Source organism: Drosophila guanche, unplaced genomic scaffold (genome assembly GCF_900245975.1).
Source record: "Drosophila guanche unplaced genomic scaffold, DGUA_6, whole genome shotgun sequence".
Classification (NCBI taxonomy): Eukaryota; Metazoa; Arthropoda; class Insecta; order Diptera; family Drosophilidae; genus Drosophila; species Drosophila guanche.
In genome coordinates, this window is record NW_022995743.1 from 9754838 (window position 1) to 9780423 (window position 25586).

The 25586-nt window shown below is 48.0% G+C and overlaps 2 protein-coding genes across 14 annotated transcripts in view; one reads left to right on the forward strand and one right to left on the reverse strand.

Moving 5' to 3' along the window:
• Positions 1–18454, forward strand: part of LOC117585202 (SH3 and multiple ankyrin repeat domains protein 1) — a 62979-nt gene extending 44525 nt beyond the window's left edge. For 4 of the 13 annotated variants that reach the window (XM_034274866.1, XM_034274622.1, XM_034274705.1 and 1 more), the window contains 9 exons: positions 7852–7977; positions 8054–8385; positions 8450–8618; positions 8966–9160; positions 9368–9434; positions 10666–11145; positions 11662–12283; positions 12348–14390; positions 14455–18454. In XM_034274866.1, the coding sequence (XP_034130757.1) occupies positions 7852–7977; positions 8054–8385; positions 8450–8618; positions 8966–9160; positions 9368–9434; positions 10666–11145; positions 11662–12283; positions 12348–14390; positions 14455–16153 (5733 nt within the window). In that variant the 3' untranslated portion in view covers positions 16154–18454. The remainder of the gene's footprint in view (positions 1–7851; positions 7978–8053; positions 8386–8449; positions 8619–8965; positions 9161–9367; positions 9435–10665; positions 11146–11661; positions 12284–12347; positions 14391–14454) is intronic. The other 9 variants (XM_034275105.1, XM_034275187.1, XM_034275272.1 and 6 more) reach the window with 7 other exon arrangements.
• Positions 18455–21836: 3382 nt separating this feature from the next.
• Positions 21837–25586, reverse strand: part of LOC117587475 (neurogenic protein mastermind) — a 62410-nt gene continuing 58660 nt past the window's right edge. Inside the window, exons 5-9 of the mRNA XM_034278252.1 lie at positions 24553–24859; positions 24385–24494; positions 23316–24312; positions 22520–23240; positions 21837–22475 (exon numbers count right to left, since the gene is read on the reverse strand). Coding sequence (XP_034134143.1) covers positions 22570–23240; positions 23316–24312; positions 24385–24494; positions 24553–24859 — 2085 coding nt within the window. The 3' untranslated portion in view covers positions 21837–22475; positions 22520–22569. The remainder of the gene's footprint in view (positions 22476–22519; positions 23241–23315; positions 24313–24384; positions 24495–24552; positions 24860–25586) is intronic.

Genomic DNA, 25586 nt, shown 5'->3' on the forward strand with positions numbered 1-25586 from the left:
GGTCACATGAAGCTTCCAGCAGTAGGCTGCATGGAGCACAAGCAGCACATCACATCAGTCAGAACATGCCTCGTGCCGCTTGCCGCTTGCCGCTTACTGCCTGCAACGTGTTGAGGCGCACTGAGACGGAAGTTTGTTTGCCAACTTGTTTGCCAGTCAGTTTGTTGCCAGTTTGCTTGGCCGTTTGTCCATTTGTCCGCTCGGTGTTGCATTGATTGGGCGAATGTCTGCCAGCATCGCTAGCGGACATGGACTCTGACACGGACACGGACACGGACACAGAGAGGCTATCGCTATGGTCTGATCCGGTCCGCTCCGAAAGTAAATCTAGAAAGGGGTCAATGGGCACGTGGATGGCTTGGATGGTTGCTCTGTATTTATTGTTGGTTTCGAAGGGAATCAAAGGCACTGAAGAATGAAAATGTTTTAGTTTTCGAATTTAGATAAAAATTCTGGTGCTCAAACGAAAAGTTAAGCAAATAAATGTCCATTGCCTTGGTTTTTGTCATCCAAATAGAAGAATGAGAATGCGCCTTCCTTTAGTATGTTTGTTTTTTCTCCTTCCTGTATAAAAATTGTTTCATTTTCATTCACTTTTTGTGTGAGGGTTGTTAGTTTGGGCAGCCCTCCCTTGTTCTAATCAAAGTGGGGCAGAAACGGGCAGCCTGAATGGTGGTGGGGATGTGGACCCACAGTAATTCCACACAGTCTGGCCATAATAGAATTAATGCCCAAATTGCTTTAGAGGTTTGCTCAAACGAAACCAAAGGAATCCACTGTTGAAAGGTGGATGACAATTACGTGGTGGAGAGCACACTCCCCTGTGCCTGACATAAATAACCCTGGCAAATAGAGAGAGAGAGAGAGAGGAGAGAACGTTCGAAAGAAAGTGGCCAGAACAAATGGGTGAAATGCTTGGCCCAATGCGGATCGGATCGATTGGATTGGATTGGAACAGCGATCGGATCGGAGCGCACGTTTGGCATCAAATCGATTAGCAATTTGAGTGCTCCAAGCAAATGGTCAGTGAAAGAAAATGATCACTGGACTTGGACATGTTTCGCATGTCCGAGGCGACTCATGGTCATCATGATCATGATTGCATTTGTCATTATCATTATCAGGCCTCGCTCTTGCCTGTCTGTCGTGTGTTGTGTGTCGGCGTCTGTCGTGTGTCGTGTATCGTTTAGTGGCGCATTGTGTTGTTCTACATTGACCAACGGGATGGAATGGAATGACTTTGACATACAAATGAAAATGGACAATGGAGAGTCGACAGTGGTGTCCTCTTTGAGGCCTTTCATTGGGCAGGCTCATGTTCCCTTGCTAATTTATGCTCGTGCACTAGGTGCTGATGCAAAATGCAGTCCCAAATGGAATTTTAAGAACTTTTTCCACCACCTTTTACCCTAAAATCAATGCGGAAAGTCGAATTAGTGTATCGGACTTTGCGTCACAAATAGATCAGATCCAATGGATGCAAAGTAAGCTTAAAGAAACTCACAAATACCTATGATTACTTATACGGAGGACTTAAAAAAGTCTCTTTTGAGTTGCTAAATTTCATATATTTGAATCTCTTTTCAAGCAGAGTTTCAAGAATTATTTGACGGAAGCGTGGGTGCCATTAGAATCTCGTGTCATAGTAATATTTACTTAAGTGTATCTTATGTTCGTTGCGGTTTACATTTTTGCGCTCCTCCTCTCTCTCTCTCTCTCTGGTCTTTGTTTATGCTTATTTTGTTGTTGTTTGCCAGCCCCACTCCTTCCTTCCTTGCTCCCTTCCCTTCCCTGAGCTCCACGATGGCTTACTGTGTAGATGAATATGAAAAAATGCTTGAAAGCATTTCCACCGTTCTTTAACCCCCATCGGGAGCTAAGAAAACGCCAACGAGGAATACTTGGAAGACCCTTTACACTCACCACCGTTGCAGGTGCCCTGCCCCATCAGAATTTGTCGCATGTTTCTGCCCAGACAGCAGGAGGAAAGGGGATGGGATGCGATGGCATGGCATGGGGAGAGCAGCATACTGAGGAGTCTACTTATCCCAGTCATAATCGGGTACGGGAATATTGCAGATGGATGTACAGTGTACATATACATATGTTCTCTGTCGGGTTTTTGTTTTTAATGTCTGCTCTTGCCTGTTTTTGTTTGTTGTTGCTGGTGTTGCTGGTCTCATGGGCCTTCCTTGGGGTCTTGTCTCTATATAAATATTGATTTTCCCCGGGTTTTGTGTGTGGAATTTGTTTAGGTTTCTGGCATTAACTGAATGTTAAATTATAGATACTTACTCTATGCCTGTGTTAGATTATTCTCATATGCTTTTAAAACTGTACAGTTGAAAGTTTACTGTACCATGTAGCTTTAAGCAGCAGACAGTCTCCTATGATGTAAGTCTCGAATGGACTAATTCTTCCGCTACTTGGAGAACTACATATGTAGGTGGAAGTCTAGCATGCTGGGAAACGGAACCGCCAATAGCACCACCCCCGCCGTCATGCAGCAAGGAGACGAAGCATAACATTGCCGGCGACATGAAAATATCTTTGCAACAAGAGATTCTGTCATGGTTACTGGCCTTAGCTGTGGCTTGGCTTGGGATTTTGAAAGCTCTCTTTGGAGGGGGCGGAATACTGCCACATTCCGTGCAACATTGTCAACGGTTAAACGTTGAAAGGTCTCGTCTCCTTTCTCTTCCGCTAGTATTGAGCAGCAGCAGCGTTTCCCATTCCTCTGCTGTTTTGCAGAAGTTTTATTGCAAAAGCCTGTCACCTGCACTCACAGTTTTATGCTGCCTGACGCATATCTCTCTGCCCCTCGCTGATGCATCTACCGTGTGGCACGTCCACATCCACATCCACATCCTTTGACTGCAACTAAATTCCAGCAATTTGTGCTCGTAGTTCACCTTTCGACGCTGTCTGTCGAATGTTCGTTTGTGCCTAGTCCTAGTGCTGGTACTCGAGTATTCGCGTAGCATTCCTGTAGCATCCCTGCCATTCCTGGGCTGTTTGTCTAAATGCAGCAAAGTGTAAGAAATATGAATGGCTGATGGGCGTAACGATGTGCTGCTGCCACGCCCCCTCGATGGAGGCAAGCTTGCTGCAGAGACGCAGGGAAGTTCAATGCACTTGACTCAGATAAATGTTCAGTCAGCGGCAACCCAAAAGAAGTCTTCAACTTCAACAACACTTTCTTCTGCAGCGAGAAGACGAAGCCCTCTGCAGGCAGGCGAAGATTCAGCACAGCCACAGAGCTCCAGCAGGCCACAGCCTCAGATGTGCTAGCTCTAGTTCTCCTTTGGCTAGAACCGAATCTGTTGCTGTTTCTGATGCTGTAGGTGGGCATGACAAGACAAACATCTTGGGCACCGCCAACAGACAGACAGACAGACAGGCCAAAAGAGGCGCACTTTTGCCCACGAAAATGTAGCGAATCGAAACTAGTTTCGAAACAGAGGAGGAGCTCCCAGCTCCGCGCTGTTCCCCCTCTGCGATGACTACTTTATATGATAACCAAAAGCTGTACAAGGAGCAGTAGAGACCTAAGGGTTCCCACTCAGCCTACGATGGGATCGAATGCAATGGGTTGGGTTGGGTTGGGTTGGTCTGGGACGGGATGTTGCTTGTAAAGTTTGCTGAATGGCTTTGACTTTGAAGCAGCTGCAGGCGGCGGCAGTCAGCAGGCAACACGTCATTGACCTCAACGAGGGAAGTGCTCCGTTTCGTGCACTGAGAAAATGCAGGGCCAAAAACCAATCAACTTGAAATTAATTACAGAATTACACGCATAAATTAATGTGCAACACCCAAATTAATGCGAGTGTCAACTTAGAGGGGTAAAGAAAGGGTAAGGCACAGTCCACATCCGATCCAGATCAGAGTGCCCCCACCGGAGAAATACATCCCCAGGTCCAGTGACTCGAAATTGGCAAAGAAAATCGAGCACGAAACTCATTTCCAGGCGGGCAACCGGTTTCCAGAACGCAACTTGGATCAAGTCACAGCCAGGCATTGTTCGACTCCAAACTCCAATTCAAAGTGGGGGCTGCTGCCCGGCTGGGACGTGGCTCTGTGGCTAACCACAGGCATCCTCCAGCTCCTCCTCCTCCTACTGCTCTGCTGCTGCTCCCTTTTGGCCAAACGAGCTTTAAACTTATAAGATGATGTGACCAAGTCCAAGCCAAAGCCAAAGCCTTGGCCCGTGTGCCTGCCCGTGTGATTGGAAGAATACATAAATTGATGTTGAAGCTTCAAGTTGGAACTGTGGCTGGCGCTGGCTGCAACTTGAGAAGTCGAGGCATAAGCGGAATCGGAGAATGTGCCAGAACAAAGACCACTGCACAATGGGCAAAGGAAGTGCTAAAACTTGAATTCACTCTAACAAAAGGGACGGAATTTTTGCTCTTTAAAGTTCCCCAAGCTTCAATCTGGAGCTAATGTAGAGGAAGTTCTCCCATTTAACCCTAATGGCATTGAGGTGAAGAATGCTTTATTAAGACTTTTCTATACTCCAGTCCCAAGCGAGAGACTCTATCTGAATAAACAAACCCAAAACCCATTCACGGACGGTCGGACTCTGACGCACACAGCCTTGCGGCTAATGTGTTCTTTAAACCATATTTGCTCTAAAAATGGATTGGATATCTTTTTTGTCTCACACAAATGCACGAGTCTATTTGCACAAGTATTTGCTGATAGTTCAAGCAAAATCAGTAATTGGATCGTTTTTGCGCAGTTTTTGTTCATTTATAGCCCATGGTGCAGCCTCTGCTCCCTGCTCTGTTGCCTGTTTCCGTTATCATTTCGACTCTCCTCTTTCCTTTCTTTTTGTTATTTTTGTCAACAAATTCTGTTGTGGATCTTTGGATATTCGATACCTTTTGAGTGGGAGTTGGATAGTGATGGGCATGGCATGAGCTTTGTGGGTTGGATGGTAATGAGAGACTGTACCGTACTGGAACTGTCTGCATTCGCATTCAGAAGCTCCCACAACGCCGGATAACATTTCCAACCGAAATTCGTAAGCTAAATAAAATAATTAAACAAGCAAATGAATATTTTGCTGACGCTAATGAGGCCATAAATGTATGTATGAACGAGTATATAAGACTTGAGAAAAGCCGCAGCCAAAAAGCGAATCAAATTCAAGCCCTGACTTCAGCTGCAGCACAGTGCAAGCAGTGCCACAGCTATGTAGTTGCGACTCTAATTGCTGCCACAGAATGAGATTACGACTAGGCAGCAGCAACTAGCAACAGCAGCAACAACAACAACAACAACAACTAGAACCGACGGCAGCAGCACCAGCAGAGGCAGCAGCTCGAGCAACAGATGGTCAGTGATCGGAGGCAGGCGACCCACTTCCATGCTTGGGGTGGCTGCTGTCCAGTCCATTGGCTGGCTCCATGGCTATTTACTTTTTGCTGGCACTGTTTATGCTTACCTGCTAAGCGTCTCTCCGTGCTCCGCTCACTACCGCTCTCTTCGCTCTCCTCCCTCTGTTTCTCTCAGTTTCTCAGCGTTGCTTTCAATCAACAGGCAAACAAATGCAGCAACAGCAACACAGACCCAACAAAAAAGTCACAAACACATCCATCCACTACTGTTTGACAATGTTTATCAATGATTTCTTTTGTTGTTGCTGGTGCTGCTGGTATCTATTGTTGTTGTTGTTGCCAAGTGGTTGCCTTGGGGTCTTCTTATTGGAACAGGAAGTCGCTTATTTGCTGGCAAGTGCACATCGCACATCGCGAACATCACATTGACATTTACTTTGGATTCTATTATCGCAGAGAGAGAGAGAGGAGCTTGACACTCATCTGTTACCCAGTTTCCATCCAACTGTGCAGAAGTTCCGCTAAAACTGCAATACAGTGTCTCTCAAACTGTCAATCGAGCGAATCTCTACTCTAAAACTGTTCAAACTGCATTGAACTTAATGGAAATTTCCATGAATGGTCCTTCGCGATGCATTGGGGGCCGTCCAGAGGCTATGTTCCATGCCCGATGCAGTTGCAATTTCGCAATGATTTATGGAGAAATACCTCCCCTTTGGCACTCCCCATGGAATGCATGGTATACACATTCCGCATGCCCTGCCCCACTTTGTGGCAGAACAAAATTTATCCCCAACCCCTAAAACTGGTAAGAAAAATGAGAAAAACTGTTTGAAAAGTGTTTTAAACCCAAAAAGTTCTAAATTACTTTTGCAACAGCTTCCAGCAGGGAGGGGGACACGACCAGGAAATGGGCTTCCTCGGATTACAAAGATTGAACCACAACCCTGTGCCCCTGAACGTGGATGTTTTTTTATGAGCCGTCTTACGGATTGCAAAATCGAAATCAGAACTCATAAAATTGCAATTTGCGCAAACAACTTGACTTTGGGCCACATACCCCCAGATCCTGGCTGCCACGGCAGGGTAGAACTTGGAGCAGGGTAAGAAAGGGTGGGGCAGGGCAGCCCCCGAATGCCGAAAGTTGGACCACTCCCTCGACCCTTGGCAGCCTGAGGGCAGGCGGCGTATACGCGTATTCCCTTCTCATTGGGGGTCTAGGGCAGCGACGTGTCTGCAATTTGCATGTGCATGACTGAGACTGAGACTGAGACTCGTACTGAGGCGGAGACGGAGACACAGATGGGTGTGATTTCGAAAGGGAAGAGGAAGGGAGAGGGAAAAGGGATGGGCATGGCATGGGGTGACGCCATAAAAACCATTTGGCGCAAAGCAGTTAACGTGTTTTGTTGTTTTGTGAAGCAAGAAGAGGGTGAGTATGCACTAAGGGATGGGGTTTACTGCTACTTTTGGGGGCGTGTTAGTTTGTGCGGTTTATACATACACATTTATGCGGCCGAAGGGTGGATTGTGGTGGATTTTCCCCTCAGATCTCTGGGATACAACTATCTCAACAAAGTAGCGGGATACGTGACTGGCAAGCGAAACTGCATAAACTAAGAGATGGAGACTCACTACTTAACTGGTTCTTCGAGTTCTGCAGCTAAAGTGCAGGTTGAAGAGTTGATTGAGTGTGTTAAAATTCAAATTTGAACCAGGATATATAGAAAAAAAAAAAGAAAACGATGAATAAATGTATAACTACCGCTCCCCTTTCGGAACTAGCGTTAAATTATCTTCTAATGTTTAATTTCTAATTATTATTGTAATAACTGTCGCCCATAAATTATGTGCCTGATGCATTAACCAACACTGATAAAAGGGGAAACTCCCAACTGTATAGAAACTTCCTCTCTAATGGCAACATTTGGCACATTATGAGACAACATGCAAACTGCCTGCCTCTCAATGCCCAGGGGCACTTGCCACACTTGCCACTTGAGGGGGCGTAGAGCCCAACGAGAAGAGCACACACGCAGTTAGCATAATTAATGCAGTGGCAGAGGCAAGCCCGTTATACACTCCACGCAAGGAAGAGTAACTGCAGGGAGAGTTCCCTCTCTCTCTCTCTCTCTTTTTTTGTTTTGTTTAATTAAAACAAGAAATTGCCACTTAAAGGCAACGTTAAATTATGAAAGTCTCTGCCGCTCTGCTCCGGGAAGAGAAGGGGTACTTGCAGCAAGCAGTCGCTAGATGGCGCTCCTCCAGTCACGCTCCTGTCTCATTAGCGGGGACATTGTGAAGGATTCTGTGAACAGGAAGCATACAAAATACATAACTTTGCACATATGTAGTGTACTCGTAGTATATGAGAAGCAAGTTCGCCCATTGGCAAGCCGGAAGTCCTTTGTGCGACTCTTGCACACGACTTGAGCCACGTGAATGGAGCTTCTGATTCGCACACAGAAACATAACAATTACACCTTCTCGTCTGTTTTGGTTGTTGCAGGAACTAAAGGAGAGCTTCAACTACGGCCTCTTTGCACCGCCCTCGAATGGGAAGGCGGGAAAGTTTCTGGATGAAGAGCGTCGGCTGGGTGACTATCCATTCAACGGGCCCGTCGGCTACTTGGAGGTGAGTTGAGTGTGTCTATCCCTTACAATCTTACAAATGTTCATCCTCTTTTTGCTTGCTTCCTTTCCGATTGCAGCTCAAGTACAAGCGACGCGTATACAAAATGCTGACCCTGGACGAGCGCCAGCTGAAGGCGCTGCACACGCGTGCCAATCTGCGTCGCTTCCTCGAGTGCATCAACGGCGGGCATGTGGAGAAGATTGCCAAGATGTGTGCCAAGGGACTGGACCCGAACTTCCACTGCTCGGAGAGCGGCGAGACACCGTTGAGCGTGGCCACCGGTGCCAAGAAACCCAACAAAGTGCTCATTGCTCTGGTCAATGGCGGAGCTCTGTTGGATTACCGCACGAAGGACGGCACCACGGCCCTGCACCGGGCTGTAGAGCACGACTCCCTGGAGGCGGTCAGGTTGGGCAGACTCGCTCTCATGCGAACCCACGATCCATTTTCTAATCATGCTCTACCATTTCAGTACCCTTCTCGAGCTTGGTGCGTCGCCCAACTATCGCGATGGGCGTGGCATCACTCCCCTGTACATCTCGATCACCAGAAAGTGCGAATCGAAGATCACGGAGAGCCTGCTCCATGACCATGCGACGCTGGGCATCCAGGATAGCCAGGGCTGGAACGAGGTCCATCAGGTGAGTCGGTGGCGGTCCATTGAGACATGCCAGTCTCGTAGATTTGTATCTGCAAACGCTTGCCCCCTCGCCCGTCCAACGATTCTCTGGTGTCGCCCTACAAACTGGTGTCTGCCCCGCCCCCAAGTTGCTGAATGCCAATTAATATTTGAATTCTCTCTCTCTGTTTACTCTCTCTCTTCTCTCTCTCTCTAACTCAACTCTATAAACAAAAAAAAAAAACCAAAAAAAAAACGCTTGCTAACTCTTTTGTAACCCGCGGGGGTTGTATCTGCAAACTGCAACTGCCTCTGCATCTGCATCTGCATCTGAATCTGAATCCTTTGCGCACTGTTCGAATGGGACAGGCCTGCCGGCACGGGCTGGTTCAGCACTTGGAACACCTCCTGTTCTACGGTGCTGACATGGATGGCCGCAATGCGTCCGGCAATAGCCCGCTGCATGTGTGCGCCGTCAACAACCAAGAGGCTTGTGCCCGAATGCTTCTCTTTCGGGGCGCCCAGCGCGGTGCCCAGAACTTTGCCAACCAAACTCCCTATCAGGTAAAACAAAAGCCCCAAAATGTATCTGTAGTGAATGGAATTTACAAGTAGTTGATAGTTTTTTTTTCTCCTGCTGCTGCTGCTACTGTAGTTTAGCATTTAAGTTGAATTACATTAAGCTCTAAGTTAGTTAGTTGCTGCTGGTTTTGGGTGTGCGTGTCTGCTCTGTGCTGACCATCTAATGCCTCATTTGTCTATTTTCTATAGGTGGCTGTCATAGCTGGCAACTTGGAGCTGGCCGAAGTCATTGAGAACTACAAATCGGAGGATATTGGTAAGTCATCACCTCTCAGGGATCCATCTTAAACACTCGACTCGTGTACTCGCCACAGATGTTCATATGTTCATAATCATATTCATATATTTAATTCATATTCAATGTTTCCGAAATTACAAATGGAACTGAGCGCTGGCTGCCGATCAACAGTTTCCATTTTCCAGTTTTGTTTTGTTTTCTTTTCTTTTTTGTCACTTTTCTCAGTTCTCTGTTTGGATTTGTTTACTCTCTACTCAATCTATTCCTTATTCCTTATACATATATCATAACATATATCTATAAATATATACATATATTCACCATCAATCACGTCGGACTTATCCGTATAGTTTCCTTCCGTTCTTCCGCCATTGAGCACTGCTCTCGTCATTTCATTCTATCATCCATTAGTCATCATTCAGGTCTCTCTCTCCTTCATATCAATGTACATTAGTCCCATGTATAATTATTAATAAATAAATATGCGTATTATTCCTGACAAGTTCGAACTTTTAAATGCAACTACAATTACAACAATTATTCACACTTTTTCGTATTTCGTATTTTGCATTTTGCATTTGCTTGTTTGAGATAAATACCCATAAATACCCAATAATATTTGCTCTATAATTGTTACCGTTACCGTTACTGTTACTGTATCCAAATAGTTTTCCATTACCATATGTGTACCATTCCATTCCATATTCCATACTCCATTCAATTCCATTGATTTCACTTTGCAGCCATTTTGGCTGTTCTTGTTCCTTCTTTTTGTTAGTGTTTTGCGCTCTCTCTGTCTCTCTCTCAGCAAAAGTTCGTTTGTTGTTGGGCAGGACATTGCTAGAATGTCCTTAATCGAATGCTTTCTTTGTAAGAGTCGTTTGTTTACCTTCACATCAGATCAGACATAATATGTACCTACATATGTAAATATGTAAATATGTATGTACGTACATTACATGTCCTTTGGTTCCAGTAAGTAAGAGTAAGTAAGTAATCCACAAGGGTTCTTAGAAATCCGCCTTAGAATCCCAAGAAATAGATTGAGTAGAGCTCCAACATTTCTCCAACAGAGAGGTGAAGGTGTTTATTCGGACGGATCCCCAGCCACGATTCCCCCACACACACACACACACACACACACACACACACACACACACACAAACACTACATGATCCACCGTACATAAATACATACATACATACATGCATATAAAGCGAATACTATCCTTACTATCCTTACACCACAGTACCCTTCCGCGGACCGCCGCGCTACAATCCAAAGCGGCGCTCGGGCATCGGTTGGCTGAGCGCCAATGGAGCCGCCGGTGCAGCTCTGCTGGCTGCGGCTGGCGGTGGTCTTGGTGGTGCAATGATCAATGGCAATGGCATCGGAAGTGGCAGTGGCAGTGGCAGTGGCAGTGGCACCGCCAACGGCAGTGTTGGCGGTGGGGGTCTGATGATGATGATGATGCATCAGAACCACCAGCAGCAACAGCATCAGCATCAGCAGCTTCAACACCAACAGCACCACCCCAGCAATCCACATCATCTGCACCACCAGCACCAACACCAGCACCAGCTTCAGCTGCATCAGTTGCAGCTGCACGGTCCGCCCTCGCCATGCCCCTCGGAGCATATGCTGGGCGCCTACAGCTCGGCCAGCTCCAGCCTCTCCGAGGGCTCCTCGGGACACCGTTCACACGAGGACGACATCAGCATTGTGACAGGTAATCCCATCATTTGCTTATCATTTGATTTGCATTTTAAGTTTAAGTTTAAGTTGAGTTTCTCAATTATAAAGAGTTTCGTGTAAGGGAAATTACTCTGTACATAAAACATAAATCAAAACCACAACGAGCGGCTAAGTATGTACTACAATCCATTTCTTTTCTGATAAATATTATTACTCGTATATTGTGGGCATGCATTTCTTAGTAGATTTTTGCATGTTGATATTTATTTATACGAATCCTCATTTGAATGTTCGCAAACGGGGAAACCCTGTGATCCTCCGTGATCTGTGACTGAACAGTTTATCCACTGTTCCTCTGATTCATTCGCATTTCATTCACTCGTTCACTCGAATGATTCACACAACAGTTCCACATCTCTGCGCATCTCTTAGCCACATTCTGCAACCAGAGACTGTTCGCAAATGTGTTCAAATGAGTGGCATCCACTCGGACCCACACTCTGACTAACAAACTGACACTCATTCCTGGCCTTGACTTCCTCCCGCACAGACAAATCCCTGGGCGACACGAGCGACATCATCAGCGACTCGTCGGGTGTGGGCACCAACTCGGACTCGGCCGCCTGCTCGATTGGACACCCCAGCACCACTGTAGTGTGCATGGAGCCGTATGTCGGCAACACAGTGGGCCACATCCGACTGCAGCCCGGCGACGTCATCGAGGTGGTGGGCAGCACCGACTGCGGCCTCCTCGAGGGCTATGTCAGGGGCACCAATCAGTCGGGCTTCTTCCCCGCCGACTGCGTCCAGGAGGTCAATCTGCGGCAGAAGCACATTACCAATGTGATGACCGCCAGCACGGGCATGCCCGCTCCCCAGCAGGCTCCGCTTCAGCCCCAACAGCAGCAGCAGCCATCCTCCTCCGCCTCGTACCAGGGATCGCCGCAGCTCAGCCTCGGCGGCCACTCGGGCAGCTCGAGCACCCTGCTGCAGCAGCCCCACCACTCGCCCTCGCTCTCGATGACCAGCAACGGCTCCTGCCAGCAGCCCCAGTCACAGTCCCAGCAGCAGCAGTCCGCAGAGAGCAACGGCGGAGCTGGAGCACCTAGCAACAACAACAACAACTCCATTGGACAGTACAGCAGCGCCACGGCGCCGCGTATCAAGAAGAGGTATGAAGATGCAGAAACCCCAAAATCGAATCCAATATCATATATAATCCCTGTCTTTTTGTAGCGCCTATAATGCCCCACGATCGGTGGTGCTGCACCGTGCCAAGCGCGGCTTCGGCTTCATTTTGCGTGGGGCCAAGGCCAGCTCCCAGCTGATGCAGCTGCGACCCTCGGAGCGTTTTCCGGCTCTGCAGTATTTGGACGACGTGGATCCGGGCGGTGTGGCGGACATGGCCGGACTGAGGCCGGGCGACTTCCTGCTGACCATCAACGGGGAGGACGTGAGTGCCGCCTCGCACGAGCAGGTGGTGGAGATGATCCGCTCGGCGGGTGCCCTGGTCAATATGACGGTGATATCGCCGCAGTTCCCCCACCAGATGCAGGCCACTGTCCAGTATCTGCCCAGCGGGGCCAGGGCAGGCAGCCAGCACTTGTCGAGTGGTCCGAGCACACCGCAGACATCGCACCGCCAGTGCGCCACGCTGCCACGCAAGATGTCAATGGGACCGGGCAGCCATGGAGGCTCCTCAGCCGGAGGCAGTGTGCGGATGGCACCCATGCCGCCGCGAAGGGACCCCAAGACGACGCTGAGCGTGGGTCGTGCCAGGGCCAAGTCCATGGTGGCTGGCCTCGAGAACGGCGGCGAGAAGGAGGACGATGTGCCGCACACCAAGTCCAATTCGGTGGAATCCATTGCTACGTCCATTGCGCCGTCGGCGTCCACAAGCAACGGCAATGGCAACGGCAATGGAAATGGCAACAACAATCAGACGGGACCCGGCACCCCCGTCCAGCTGCGCACGGCCAGCATCAAGGCTCGTCCCACCTCCAGTCGGATTACGGCCGCCGAGCTGGAGGAGCTGTTCCAGCGGCAGCAGGGCGATGGCAGCGCCGCTAATGCCAGCCGCTATGCGACTATGATGACCAGCTCCCGGTTCCAGTCCGGCACAGACAGTGGCGCGGCCACGCCGCCCGCCACAAACGGATCACCCATGCGGAGCGGACCCCTGGTCTACGGCAGTGTGGCGGAAATGAAGCGCAAGACGGCCAGGAGCAAGCAGGGCGGGATCATCGGCAGTGGCAGTGGCAGCGGCAACGGCACGTTGCGTGGCAAGCCAGTGGCCACGCCCACAGTGGGTGGAGCTGGTTTAGTGGGCGGCCCTGGGGGACGCGACTTGAAGCGATTCCACTCGACGCCCGATCTGCACGGTGCCCAGCTGCACGGCTCAGTGTCGTCCATCTGGCAGGCGGCCGGCAAGGGTCATCACTCGCAGGACGATGTGGCCACGCTGCACGCCTCGCTGCAGCGTCTTAACACCATGGAGGGCAAGGGCGGAGCCGGACAAGTACTTCCCCCACCCAATCATCCCCCACCGCCACCGCCTGTCGGCCAGGTGGTCAAGGTGGAGACCCGAAGCAGCGTCTCTGAGTACGAGAGCACCGTCTCCCTGCAGCAGAAGCTGAAGAAGCGGTCCGAGAACGATGCCGTGACCAGTGCGGCCATCGATGGCGTCCAGAGCAGCTTCAATCCCTCGGCCAACGCCAAGATCTATGCCTCGCCCCAGGAGTTGCGCAACGTGATGGCCTGGAAGCTGCGCCAAGCGCAAGAGAAGCCACCCCAGGAGACCTCCGCGAGCTCACAACAGCAGCAGCAGCAGCAACAGCAACAGCAGCCACAGGCACAGCACCAGGTCAGCTCCCAGTATGCAGCTCCCACACAGATGCGTCCTCAGCAGCAGCAACAACAACAGCAGCCACAGCAGCCCACTGGAGGGCCCGCCTCCCACTATGCGGCGCCTCAGGTGCAAATGCAGCAACAGCAACAACAGCCTTCACCCCAGTCCCCGCCTGCACCACCGCCACCACAGTCACAATTTCAGACAGCGCCTGTTGCAGTTCAGCAAGCAGCACAGAATGGAAATGGAAGTGCTAGTGGAGGTGGTATGGGTGTTGGAGGTGGAGCACCACCCATACCAGAGCCGGACTATAGCTGCAGCGAGTCGGATGGGGAGGACGAGAACTCCATTTTGGTGGCGCGCAACACGAAGCTCAACGAGAAGATAGCCCTGTTCGATGTGCCAGAGACCAGCGGCAACAGTCAGGCCAGGTAAGCCCAAGTCAGCGGTGTGCTATCGCCATGTTCTAATCGATCCTTCTGTGTTCCCCCATAGTGGCAGCAGCTCAAACTCTGGCAGCGCGTCCATTTCGCACTCGTTGTCGGTGGAGGAGATACAACGCATACGCAGCAATCTCAAGACCTCCAAGTCCTCGCCCAACGGCTTCGCAAAGAAGTCAGAGGAGGAGCAACAACAGCAGCAGCAGCAGGTGCAACAGCAGCCGCAACCACACACAGTAGCAGGTCCAGGCGAAGATGAGTGCGACACTAGCAGCTCGGTAGTAGGCAGCGATCAAGAAGGTTTGATGCCCATAGCAGGAGCAGTAACTGCTGTAGCGAAGCCCACAGACACCATCAAGAAGAAGCCGACAGTAACCATTGTGGAGGAGCCGAAGACTATACCCGATCAGCCCATGACCAGCAGCAAGCCCATGGCCAAGACCACAATCAGCATAGGCGGAGCAAGTGCAGGAGCAGCCACCACCACGCTGACTGTCAAGCAGTTGGTGCAACAGCAGCACGCTCCCGCTATACAACAGCAGCAACAAAAGCAACAGCAACAGCAGCAGCAGCAGCAGCAGCAGCAGCTCGGCAGCAAGCCGACAGCCACAGTGGCCACAATGGCCAGCAACATCAACATGAAATCTCTTGGCGCCAACAATGCCACATCAGTGATGAGTCCACAGGTTCTGGGACGCATACCCAACGTGCATCACCATCAGCAGCAGCAGATGCAGCAGCAGCAGCAACTGCAACAGCAGGCGAATCCCAACCAGAAATTGATTGCCACGCAGCAGCAGATTCTGCAGCAACAGCAGCAGCAGCTGGCCCACCAGCAACATCTCCAGCAGATCCTCAAGGCGAAGGCAGCAGCCGCCGGGGGAGCTAGCAACACGGCAGCCTTGGTGGCCAAGCATCAGCAGCAGTTGCACAAGGGAAACAGCGGCCACGAATCGGAGATGGAGCAGCGTTCCGACCTAGAGGACGACGACGGAGAATTGAGTCCCTCGCCGCCTGCTAAGGCATTCCAGCGGCACAACTCGCTCACACGCAAGCAGGCAGCGGCCATTGCCATGCAGCGGGGCGTGACTCGCACCTCGGCCGTCTCGCTGATGCAGTTGCCGCCGCCCTTGGAGGCCGACAGCGATGGTGAGGCTTCACAGCACACACTGCAACGTCAGCATCCACATCCTCTTCCGCACCAGCACCAGCTCCAGCAGCAGCAACTGCAGCAGCAACAACAGCAGATCCAACAACAGCAGCAGATGGCCACGCATATTGTGGGCGTATTGCCCAGCGGACAGTTGGTAGCTGTTGCCTCTGGTGCTGTTGCTGGTGTGCCGGGCGGAGCGGCTGTGGCGCAGCCTGGCAACAACAATATGCAGCTATGCACCGAGAATTTGGTCCTGGCGCCACCGCCGCAGTTCTGCGATTGTAACGATGCCAAGCACGCGCCGCAGTCGCAGCCCCATCTGCCAGGCAGCCAATACCATCCTCAGCAGCATCAAAATCAGCAGCAGCAGCAACTCCAGCAGCATCAACTCCAGCAACAGCAATTGCAGCAGCAACAACTGCAGCAGCTTCAACAGCAGCAGCAGCAGCAACAACAACAACAACAACAGCAGCAGCAACAACAGATGCTGCACCACCACCAGCGTCTGTCTGGTGGTGCTGGAGCTGGAGCGGTGGGCACCTTGGGACGTGTGCGCATCGTTGGCTCCATGCCCAAGGCCAATCACCATCGGCTGCACTAGGCTGAGCTGTGAGAGCTGCAAGAGCTGCATGAGCTGCGGGAATCAAATCAAACATTTGCCAAATCGTTAAGTCGTTAATTAGAGTTAGTCAACAGTCATTGCCATTCACAACGAATAGCAGCGGCTGCCTGCAACCGAGGAAAGACGCCACAAGTAGAGCATTAAGCAAACACACATAAGGGGCATAGCGGCATAGCAGGAATAGCAATGAATCCGTTTCAGATACAAAACAAATCGTTGCTACTTCTGTATATTTCAAGCAAATACACAACTTTCAAGTTCAAAGCGCTAAACCCACAAGAAAGTAATTATAAATTCAGATATTGTAGAACTAGAGGCAGAGATAATGTTCATGTGTCTCCAATTTGCCCAAGGAAAGGAAGGAAACTAAACGAAACACAATCTTAAATTACATTTATTATATTTATTGCGTGTGATATACATTTATGTAGGCTGACCGAGACCAGCAACTAAACAACAATATTTCTAATCTAATGACAGAGCAAGTGCAGGATGCAATGTGTGTATGCAATATTTTACTATGTTAGTCACAAAATGCAATCGCACTCCTTTTCCAACCATTGAAAACAAACTGAATCGAACTCGAATGTATTTCGTTTCTTTAGTTGGCTTTCGATCTGCACAATTTCAATGAAATGTCCCCATAGAAATAACTATAAACACACATGCATACTTACTGACATAAAAATAACCGATTTAGTTCGTAATGTAGGGGGCCGCCAGGGCAAGTTCATTTCTTCAGTATCCATCCATTGATCATTCGTGTTCGTGTTCGTGTTCGTGTTCGCGTTCGACTAATGCACAAAACATTTAAGCGACATTAACATTATTAATCCAATACATAACTAGCGTAGGTTTTATATACATATGCCTAAAGGAAAGTAAAGGAGAATACAATACGATAGAAGTTGCACCGAGTAACAATAATATTTGAATTTGAGCATTTAGCCGAATATCCAGTCAAGTCAAGTCAACTAAACTAAATACTAAACATATACTAAAACTTATAATGTTTTTAAACATGAATATGCGAGTATATAACACGATATTCCATACGCGGCAAATTTCATAATCCAAAACGAAAACAAAAACTAAAAGCATATTGGAAACGGAATCGGAAACGAATACAAAACGTAAATTTTTGCTAGTAAAATTTACAGATTTTTACTTTTAAACGATTTTTTGTACACTTGTTTTTTATAGAAAACCCCCTTAAACTTGCCGAAGTATTACGAAAAAGATAACACGACGGATTTAAGTAACGTGTTGTATTGAAAGAGGTTCTCAAGTGTTTGCCAGCGCTTAACGCAAATATTGTCATAGGCAACCCAATCTTATAGAATGCGTTTTCACGAGTAACATTTATTATAACTAAGGCTGATTTTATTGCATAATTCATACAAAAACACAACCACAGATAAAGATACAGATACAGATACAGATACACATATAGGCACTGAGGCAGCAACAGAAGCATAATTCACACAAACATAAATAATGCAATTAAAGAATATCGAAGTACGCCCCTCACCAAACAAGAGATTGATGCATTTACACTGTTTAAACGAGCCTGCAGGCTCTTTGAGATATTGCAAGCATTGAATGGTACTACGAGTATAGTGAAATCTTTCCAATTGGCAGGCCGCACCATTTCCCTAGCATTTAAGTGTTGAAAAGTTAGTACACATAAAGCTAAACCATAAACATAATATAACTTACATATGTACAAGTAATTATTGGCAGACCTAGCATCTAACTAGATTTGATCACACTTTTTAGTTCTCGCAATAGTTGCTAATTATTTGTAAATTGTTTTAGTTCCAAAACACACACATACGAGCACACACCCTTACATATACGGAAATATGGTAAGCCGTCAAGCTTGTTAGCTTTTAAGTTAAACTACCTGGGGGATATCCCAGTGGTTTGCTCAGTTATATAAGTCCTACAGACGTCTAGACACGCATCCATATGTATACCTATAATTATGCCCATTACATGTAAACCAATCTACGTTTAGCTGTTTAGCGTTCAATGTGAATGCCGGAAGCTGCACGAGCATAACGGATTATTGAATATGCATACACCACATTGATAATGTTTAACGATTAAAGCACACTACCCTACATACACACACAAACACACACACACACACACACACACACACTTTAAAAGCATGTATTTAAAATTATGTCAAATATCTATAATAAGTCGTCAAATATGCAATTATGTATTATGAACATGCGTATGAAGAATCAATAAATATGAATGAAAACTAAATCCATTCAAGTCCTCTGGATCCTCCTTGAAGAAAAAGGTCCTTTTACCGATCTGGAACTCGAACACAGATCGGCCAACAAATCACGGGTAAACCGAGTTTTCGCGATTTTCAGATCTTCTGATGGCTTACTAATGGCATACAAATCGTGTAGCATACTTTTAGTTACTTTTCAGAAAGCAACAACGTAAAATGTAAGACCAAATTTTGTGGCATACTTTAGGTTACTTCGCGAAAAAATGCGTTTCATAGCATCCAGCTCTTGACACAGTGAAAAAACATAAAACCAGCTACTTTCTGCTGATTTCTGTTGGCCTGGTACTCGGCTAGAAATTTTTCTGGTTTTCGGCCATTTGAGAGAAGCAATTTCCAAAGTTGTTGTTGTACAAAACTATGAAAACAATAACAAAAACAACTTTTGTTGTACAACAACAACATAATTTAACAACAACAATAGGACAGATTTATTTTGTCGTTTTCTCCTTTATTTGTATGCCGATCATGACATGCCACGCCTCGTCGTCATCGGGACAATGTCCCGAATGGTTTGCAATCACTTCGGAAGCAAGGACATCAAGGATAATGCCATTTTAACGTTGTTTATAGGTCGAGTCCCTAACTCGGCTGTTTCCTGTCGTATCAGGACATACCACGACTCTACGTCCATGGGTGACTTTCTCGTATCGTTTCAATCGTTTTAAGGACCTCAGAACTGCAGGATATGGCTGATTTACGCTATTTTGTAATATTTATCATATCATCCATATTTCTTAGGATCAAAGCCGCTCCCAAAAGATACCTAATAGATTTAACTAAAATACCATCGCCGCACAAAAGTATGCCACACCTTTTAGTATTATAAAAACGGAGTGACCGCGGTCTTATCGATGAAATATACCTTCTGACCCCCAGAAGTATACCAAAAAATGCCTTCTCATATACCAATGAAAATCAGAATCCTCGCTTTTGATGTTCTGTTCACAGTTACAAACTACCTGAGACTCTCAGCCCTGAAACTATAGTTTGGATAGCTAAAATAATACACTTTCTAGAAGATTAGCATGTTTCTCCGACTTTTTACGCGTTTTCAGTTTTTAAAAAATCAACAGTGCTGCAAAACACAGAATGGAACCATCGATAAAATAATAGACATATCGAGTATATATGTACATATGTATATGACTAATACTTGACACAAGCTAACCGCCATGGAACGATGGTGCTTATGATAATATTCAAACAAAAATGCGGCGTTGTCCATTTAAAGCCTAATAGAGATTTTGATATCAATCTGGATCCTGCTGTATCTCTGATAAGTAGTTACAGCCTGTTATAAAAACAAGTTACAGTTTATTTACAAAAGTAATATTTTTCTATTTTATTTTGTTACTTTCGTTCTGTTTCTTTAATATTAAAAGAACATCTATAAATGTTTGATTTGCTTCCCAACATTTTCTTTTGTTTCTCGGAGGACAACAAACGGCAATCAGAAGACTCGTAAACTTGCATAGTCCTGCATAATTCATAGACGTAGGCTTGAAGACAAGATATCGCTCGTTTGCGATACGCTCTCGCAGCTTTCGTGTTTTAAATAATTAGAGTTTTGGTTTGCCGCTGGCAGTTGTTTGCCTTCTCGTTAATTGATATTAAGTTATGATTTTCTCTTTTTTTCTGGCCGGGATGGGGATCAATGGAACTGCGTGGCGAGGTGGAACCTCAATCAATAACCTCCACTTACGATCTAGCTCGCTAGTTTGTTTCGCGTTGAAATATATATGTAATAATAATATGCCATATTGGATATACATAGGTAATAATAATATGCTTGTATATATATAATATATAATTTGTATTTAATAATATTTGCGGTTTTCGTATAATAATTATAAACAAATCTTCATCTCGCATCCGTATCATTTAGCATTAGTTACAAACTACAATTCGCGTATTTTTATTCATTTATAATTGTAATAGTAAATTTTGTTAGATTTTTTCTTAGTTTTTGTTTTTCTGCGGCTTAAATACTTGATCTTTTTTCCTTGTTAGTTTTTATATGCGTGTGTGTGTGTGTATATGTTTGTATGTGTGTATGTATGTATGTATATCTTTTGCTAGGCGTGTGCTGCGGAATCGCTTTTGCTTTTTCCTACATATTCCTGCCGATCCATCCGAATCACGAATTACGGTAGACACTGCAAAAATGGCTGTGAGCTGTCTGAATGTCTGTCTGTCTCTGTAACTATATATGGTAAGTAGATCTGTGGAAGTGGCATCTGAGTGCCTGATTCAAAATTTCTATGGCCTCAACGGAACGTCTAACTTATGGACTTATGGAATTGCTCTAATTAGTTGTCGTACAATAATTTCATTGCTGGAATCTCTGGCGTTTTCTTTTGCTTAATAGTGTTCATCCTCCTTCTATTCCTTTATATCGTATTCTGTGTGGGCGTGGCATGGCATCACTTTGTAATGCGGCCAGGCGCATGCATTAAATATAAATTTCGATCTCTTAACCAGAACATTTTGTGGATCCCTAGTACTAATTATACATATGTATGCTCGTAAATCGATAGCGCTGCTTTTACAAAAGTCAAATATATCTATATATGTAGGTATGTATGTATGTATGTATGTATGTATGTGTGTGTATATATCGAATCGCGTATAGATGCGGATGTGTATGTATGTATGTTTGCATATTATGTTGTACGTGTGTGTATATATCAATTTATTTAACAAACTACTAATAATTACGTTTCACTACCAAAAACTACGCATAGTTGTGTATATATAATATATTCTTATACAATATATATGTATATATGTATATAGTGTATATCTGTTAAATATGTTTTGCTTGCGCTGTTCGCGCACTGTTGCTTCGCTTTTAAAATTCCATTTAAAAATGAACTCCATTCAAAAAATTAATGTAGAATAATAATTATAATTATAATAATAATAACTGTTTCTCATTCTCGAATGAATTCTTTTGTTTCTTTTTTAAAAGTTCTCCCCCCTTTCCCGCGGTTTGTTTTGTGTTTTGTGTTTTGTGTTTTTTTTTTTTGCCTTTTGTTGATTTATTGTTTGATTCGTAATTTCTCGCTTATTTCTCCATTTTGTGTTTAAGCATTTAAAATATCACCAATATTTTTGCTCATTCTTCGACAGATTCTCATTTCCGGTGTCCCGTTTTATTTTTGTTTGTGTGTTTTTTTTTTTTAATTTTTGTTGTTTTTTGTTTGTTTGTCGATTTTATGTTTTATAAAAACTAAATAAAATTAAATACAATATAAAATGTACAACTATTTTGTGTTTTGCTTTTGTTTTGTTTCTCCATTTTGTTGTTGGTTCTTTTGCTTTTGCTCTCCGTTGTTTTTAGTTTCGAGTTTTAAGTTCTTTGTTCTTTGTTATTTTTTCTTGTGGCTTTTGCTTAAGTAATCAATTCAAGTGGGGGGCGGCGCACTACGCACTACCTACTGGGCGTGGCACAAACATTTGCATTAAGTACAAGTGCTTAAGTTTTCAGATTTTGTGGTGGCGTGTATATTGGTTGATTTTAAAGTACTTGTGAATACTTTTTGATTTTCCTCAGTTAATGGCCTGGCATTTGGTTATGTATATGGAATGTGTTGCGAGCCCTAGCCGCTGCCACGCCCAGCGTCTGCACGCCCTGCACCTTGGACCTTGGACAGCTCGGATACGATATGATGCGATGCGTTACAGAGGAGCCAGCGGGAAACTAGAAATTATAGTACATAGACGAACAAACTTAGCTTAGGGATCCTCGTACACCCGCACGAGTGGGTTAGGTATAAATTCACACACACAATTAACGAACAAAATAACTTCATTGGCAGGGACGGGGCATTGGCATTGGCATGGGCATGGGCATGGGCATGGGCCTGGGGCGGGTTCGGTTCGGTTCGGTTTGGGATGGGACTGGATGGGGCTGGCCTAGACCAATAACAACAATAGGCAACAAAACAAAAATTGTGAACAAAACTGAGGCAACAATGTGGTGGTTTGTGGTGGTGGTGGTGGTGGTGGTGGTGGTGGTGGTGTGTGGTGGTGGTGGTGCATGTGGTGCTGGTGGATGGTAGAGACTACTTCAACGAATCTACGGCATATTGAAGTCCTGCAGATTAAAGTTGTCGTTGTCGAGGGAGTTGATCAGATCCTGCGTGGAGAAATTGCTATCCACGGGCAGGTTGTCAAGGAATTCGAGACACAAGTCATTCGAGTTGGCCACCACCGAGTTGATCGTCTGGCTTATCGAGCTAGCGCTGGCAATCGTGCTGGATGCATTGCCACCACCCGCTCCCACCCCACCGGCACCGACGCCGACGCCGACGCCAACGCCGACGCCACCGCCATTGTTGTTGCTTGCCGATCCCGGTCCGCCGCCTTGTCCCTGAGCCTGACTCTGCATCTGCAGCAACTGTTGCTGCTGGTGCGTGGTCGTGGTGGTGCTCTGGACAAACTGCTGCTGCTGCTGCATGGTGATCTGCTGCTGCGTCTGGGTCATGTGCATGCTGGACATCTGAATCTGGCTGGCCATCATGTTGCCGCCACCGGCCGCCGACTGCTGCTGCTGCAGGAGCTGTTGCATCTGCATATTGCCGCCGCCACCGGGACCCATGTGCTGCTGTTGCTGGCGCATCAGTTGCTGCTGCATCTGTGCTGGAGTCAGCTGCATTTGCGGCACATTCGGGCCGGACATCATGCCGCCGCCGCCGCCATTGGGCCCGCTACCAGGCGCATTGGGGGCTCCGTTGGGCATGAAGTTCCCTGTTAAAGAAAGCGCAGGGGAAACCAATCAAGTTAATAATCATCGACACGTAGCCCGGTGTTTATTTCACTCACCACTATTGAAACCGCCTGGGCCCTGTCGCATGGGGCCGCCGGGTCCGGGGCCACCGAAGCCCATCTGCGACTGCTGCTGGGACATCATCATGTGCCGCCATTCCTGCTGCGATCCCATGGGCATGCCGTCGGGCGTCACTTGGACATTGGGTGGCCGCTGCTGGGGTCCACCCATGGGTCCGCCTGCCCCGCCGCCGTACGGGCCTCCCATTCCGCCACGTGGACCGCCGCCAGCTACGCCGTGCTGCTGCATGTACATGGCCGCGTGCTGGGGCCGCATCATTGGTCCGGAGGGAGGGATCGGCTGCTGTGTCATGCGGCGCATGGCCGCCGCCTGGGCAGCGCTGTTGGGGAAGCGCCCACCGCCGTTTCCGCCTCCACCGCCCACTCCTCCGACTCCGCCAACTCCGCCAACTCCGCCGACACCGCCGCCACCCACCGTTTGCTGCATCATCTGGGCCTGCATCAGCTGCGCTTTGGTGGCATTGTACTCCGGCGGAGGCGGACGCGCGCCGGACATGTGCTGCTGCTGCTGCTGCATGGCCTGGGCTCGCATCATCTGCTGCTGCTGCAGGAACTTGGCCTGGTTGGGCCCCGGACCACCTGGCGCCACTCCACCTCCGCCACCGCCCATCATCATCTGGGCATTGGGGCCAGCCGCATTCGGGTTCATCTGCATGGGGTTCATGGGTCCGCCCATCTGCATGCCCGGCATGCCGCCCATCGGTCCTCCCATCTGATTCATTGCACCATTGCTGGGTCCACCGGTGGGCCCATTGCTGGGCATGCCGCCACCGCCGCCATTGCCCACGCCCACTCCGACACCTACCCCAACGCCCACGCCCTGACCTTGGGGTCCCTGTTGCATGAGCGGGACATTGGGTCCGTTGGCATTTGCCGCTGCCTGCGCCTGTGCTGCTGCCGCCGCCGCTGCTGCAGCTGCCGCTTGCGCCTGTGTCTGCCGTTGCCGCATGTTGGGTGGCACCTGCTGCTGCTGCTGCTGCTGCTGCTGCTGCTGCTGTTGGGCGGCTGCCTGTTGCTGTTGGGCAGCTGCTGCTGCCGCCGCCGCGGCTGCCGCCTGTTGTTGTTGCTGTTGCTGTTGCTGCTGCTGCTGTTGCTGCTGCTGCTGGCTGAAGCTCATGCTTTGGCTTTGGGAGAGCGAGAAGCCATCGGAGGGTACTGTCGAGGGGGAAGCGTTTGATATTGGCTCTACACAAAGAGAGGGAGTTGCACTTACCGTTTGCGTTGCTCATATTTTGATTTGGTTGCTGCTGCTGCTGCTGTCCGGAATTGGGCCCGCCATTGCCCACCCCCACGCCCACTCCAACGCCAACGCCAACGCCAACGCCCACCCCAGCTCCAGCATTTCCGCTATGCGGTTGCTGCTGCTGCTGCTGGGGATTGGGTCCGCCATTGCCAGGCTGCTGTTGCTGTTGCTGTTGCTGCTGGGCCTGCTGCTGGCTGAAGAAGACTCCTTGTTGGGAGGCCACGGAGACATTGCTCTTCATGTCGCCACTCAGATGCAGATGCTGACCAGCCGACACCTGTGGGGAAAGGGAAAGGGAAAGGGAAAGAGAGAGTGTTGCGGATTACCATGATTATTCATATGTACATAATTGTGCGTGGAGTCTATCGCCCAACCACCGCCCATTTCTGGCACTCTGCTAATTTGCCATCCAGGCGACACATTTTGGAAGCCAAGCCTGCCTGACACATTGCTTGGCGTCCACATCCTAAGCCGCAGCCAGAGACAGATCCGCAGTGGCCACCCCCCAGCAGCTCCTGCTCCATTTGAGGCTGTCAGCCCCATGTGTCAGACACACACACTCGCAGACAGAGAGAGAGAGAGAGGCTTTCAAGCTTATTATAGCCTTCGCGATGGCTTTCGAATACTCATTGACTGACAAAAACACACGCACAAACACGGAGAGAGGGAGAGAGGGAGAGAGTAAGAGCAGGGAGGACGACGAGAGCAAGGCATAAATCTTTCGGCACTTTTCATAGTCGAAAAGTTGACTGTGTGTCTGTTCTGCTCCCTTCTGCTCTGTTCTGTTTGCCTCTCTCTTTCTATCTGCTACTGCTGCTAATACTGACTCTGCCATGGCCGAGCAGCATACGAGTATTTGCCATTCATTTGTTATTGTAATGGGCCCCAGACAACGGCGCAGCGCAAATGCAAAATAAGTGTAGCAAAGAGCTGGTAGGTGGGAGCGATCGACCTCCGCTCTGCTGACATTTCAATGCCACCATCCCTCTCCACTCCATTCCTCG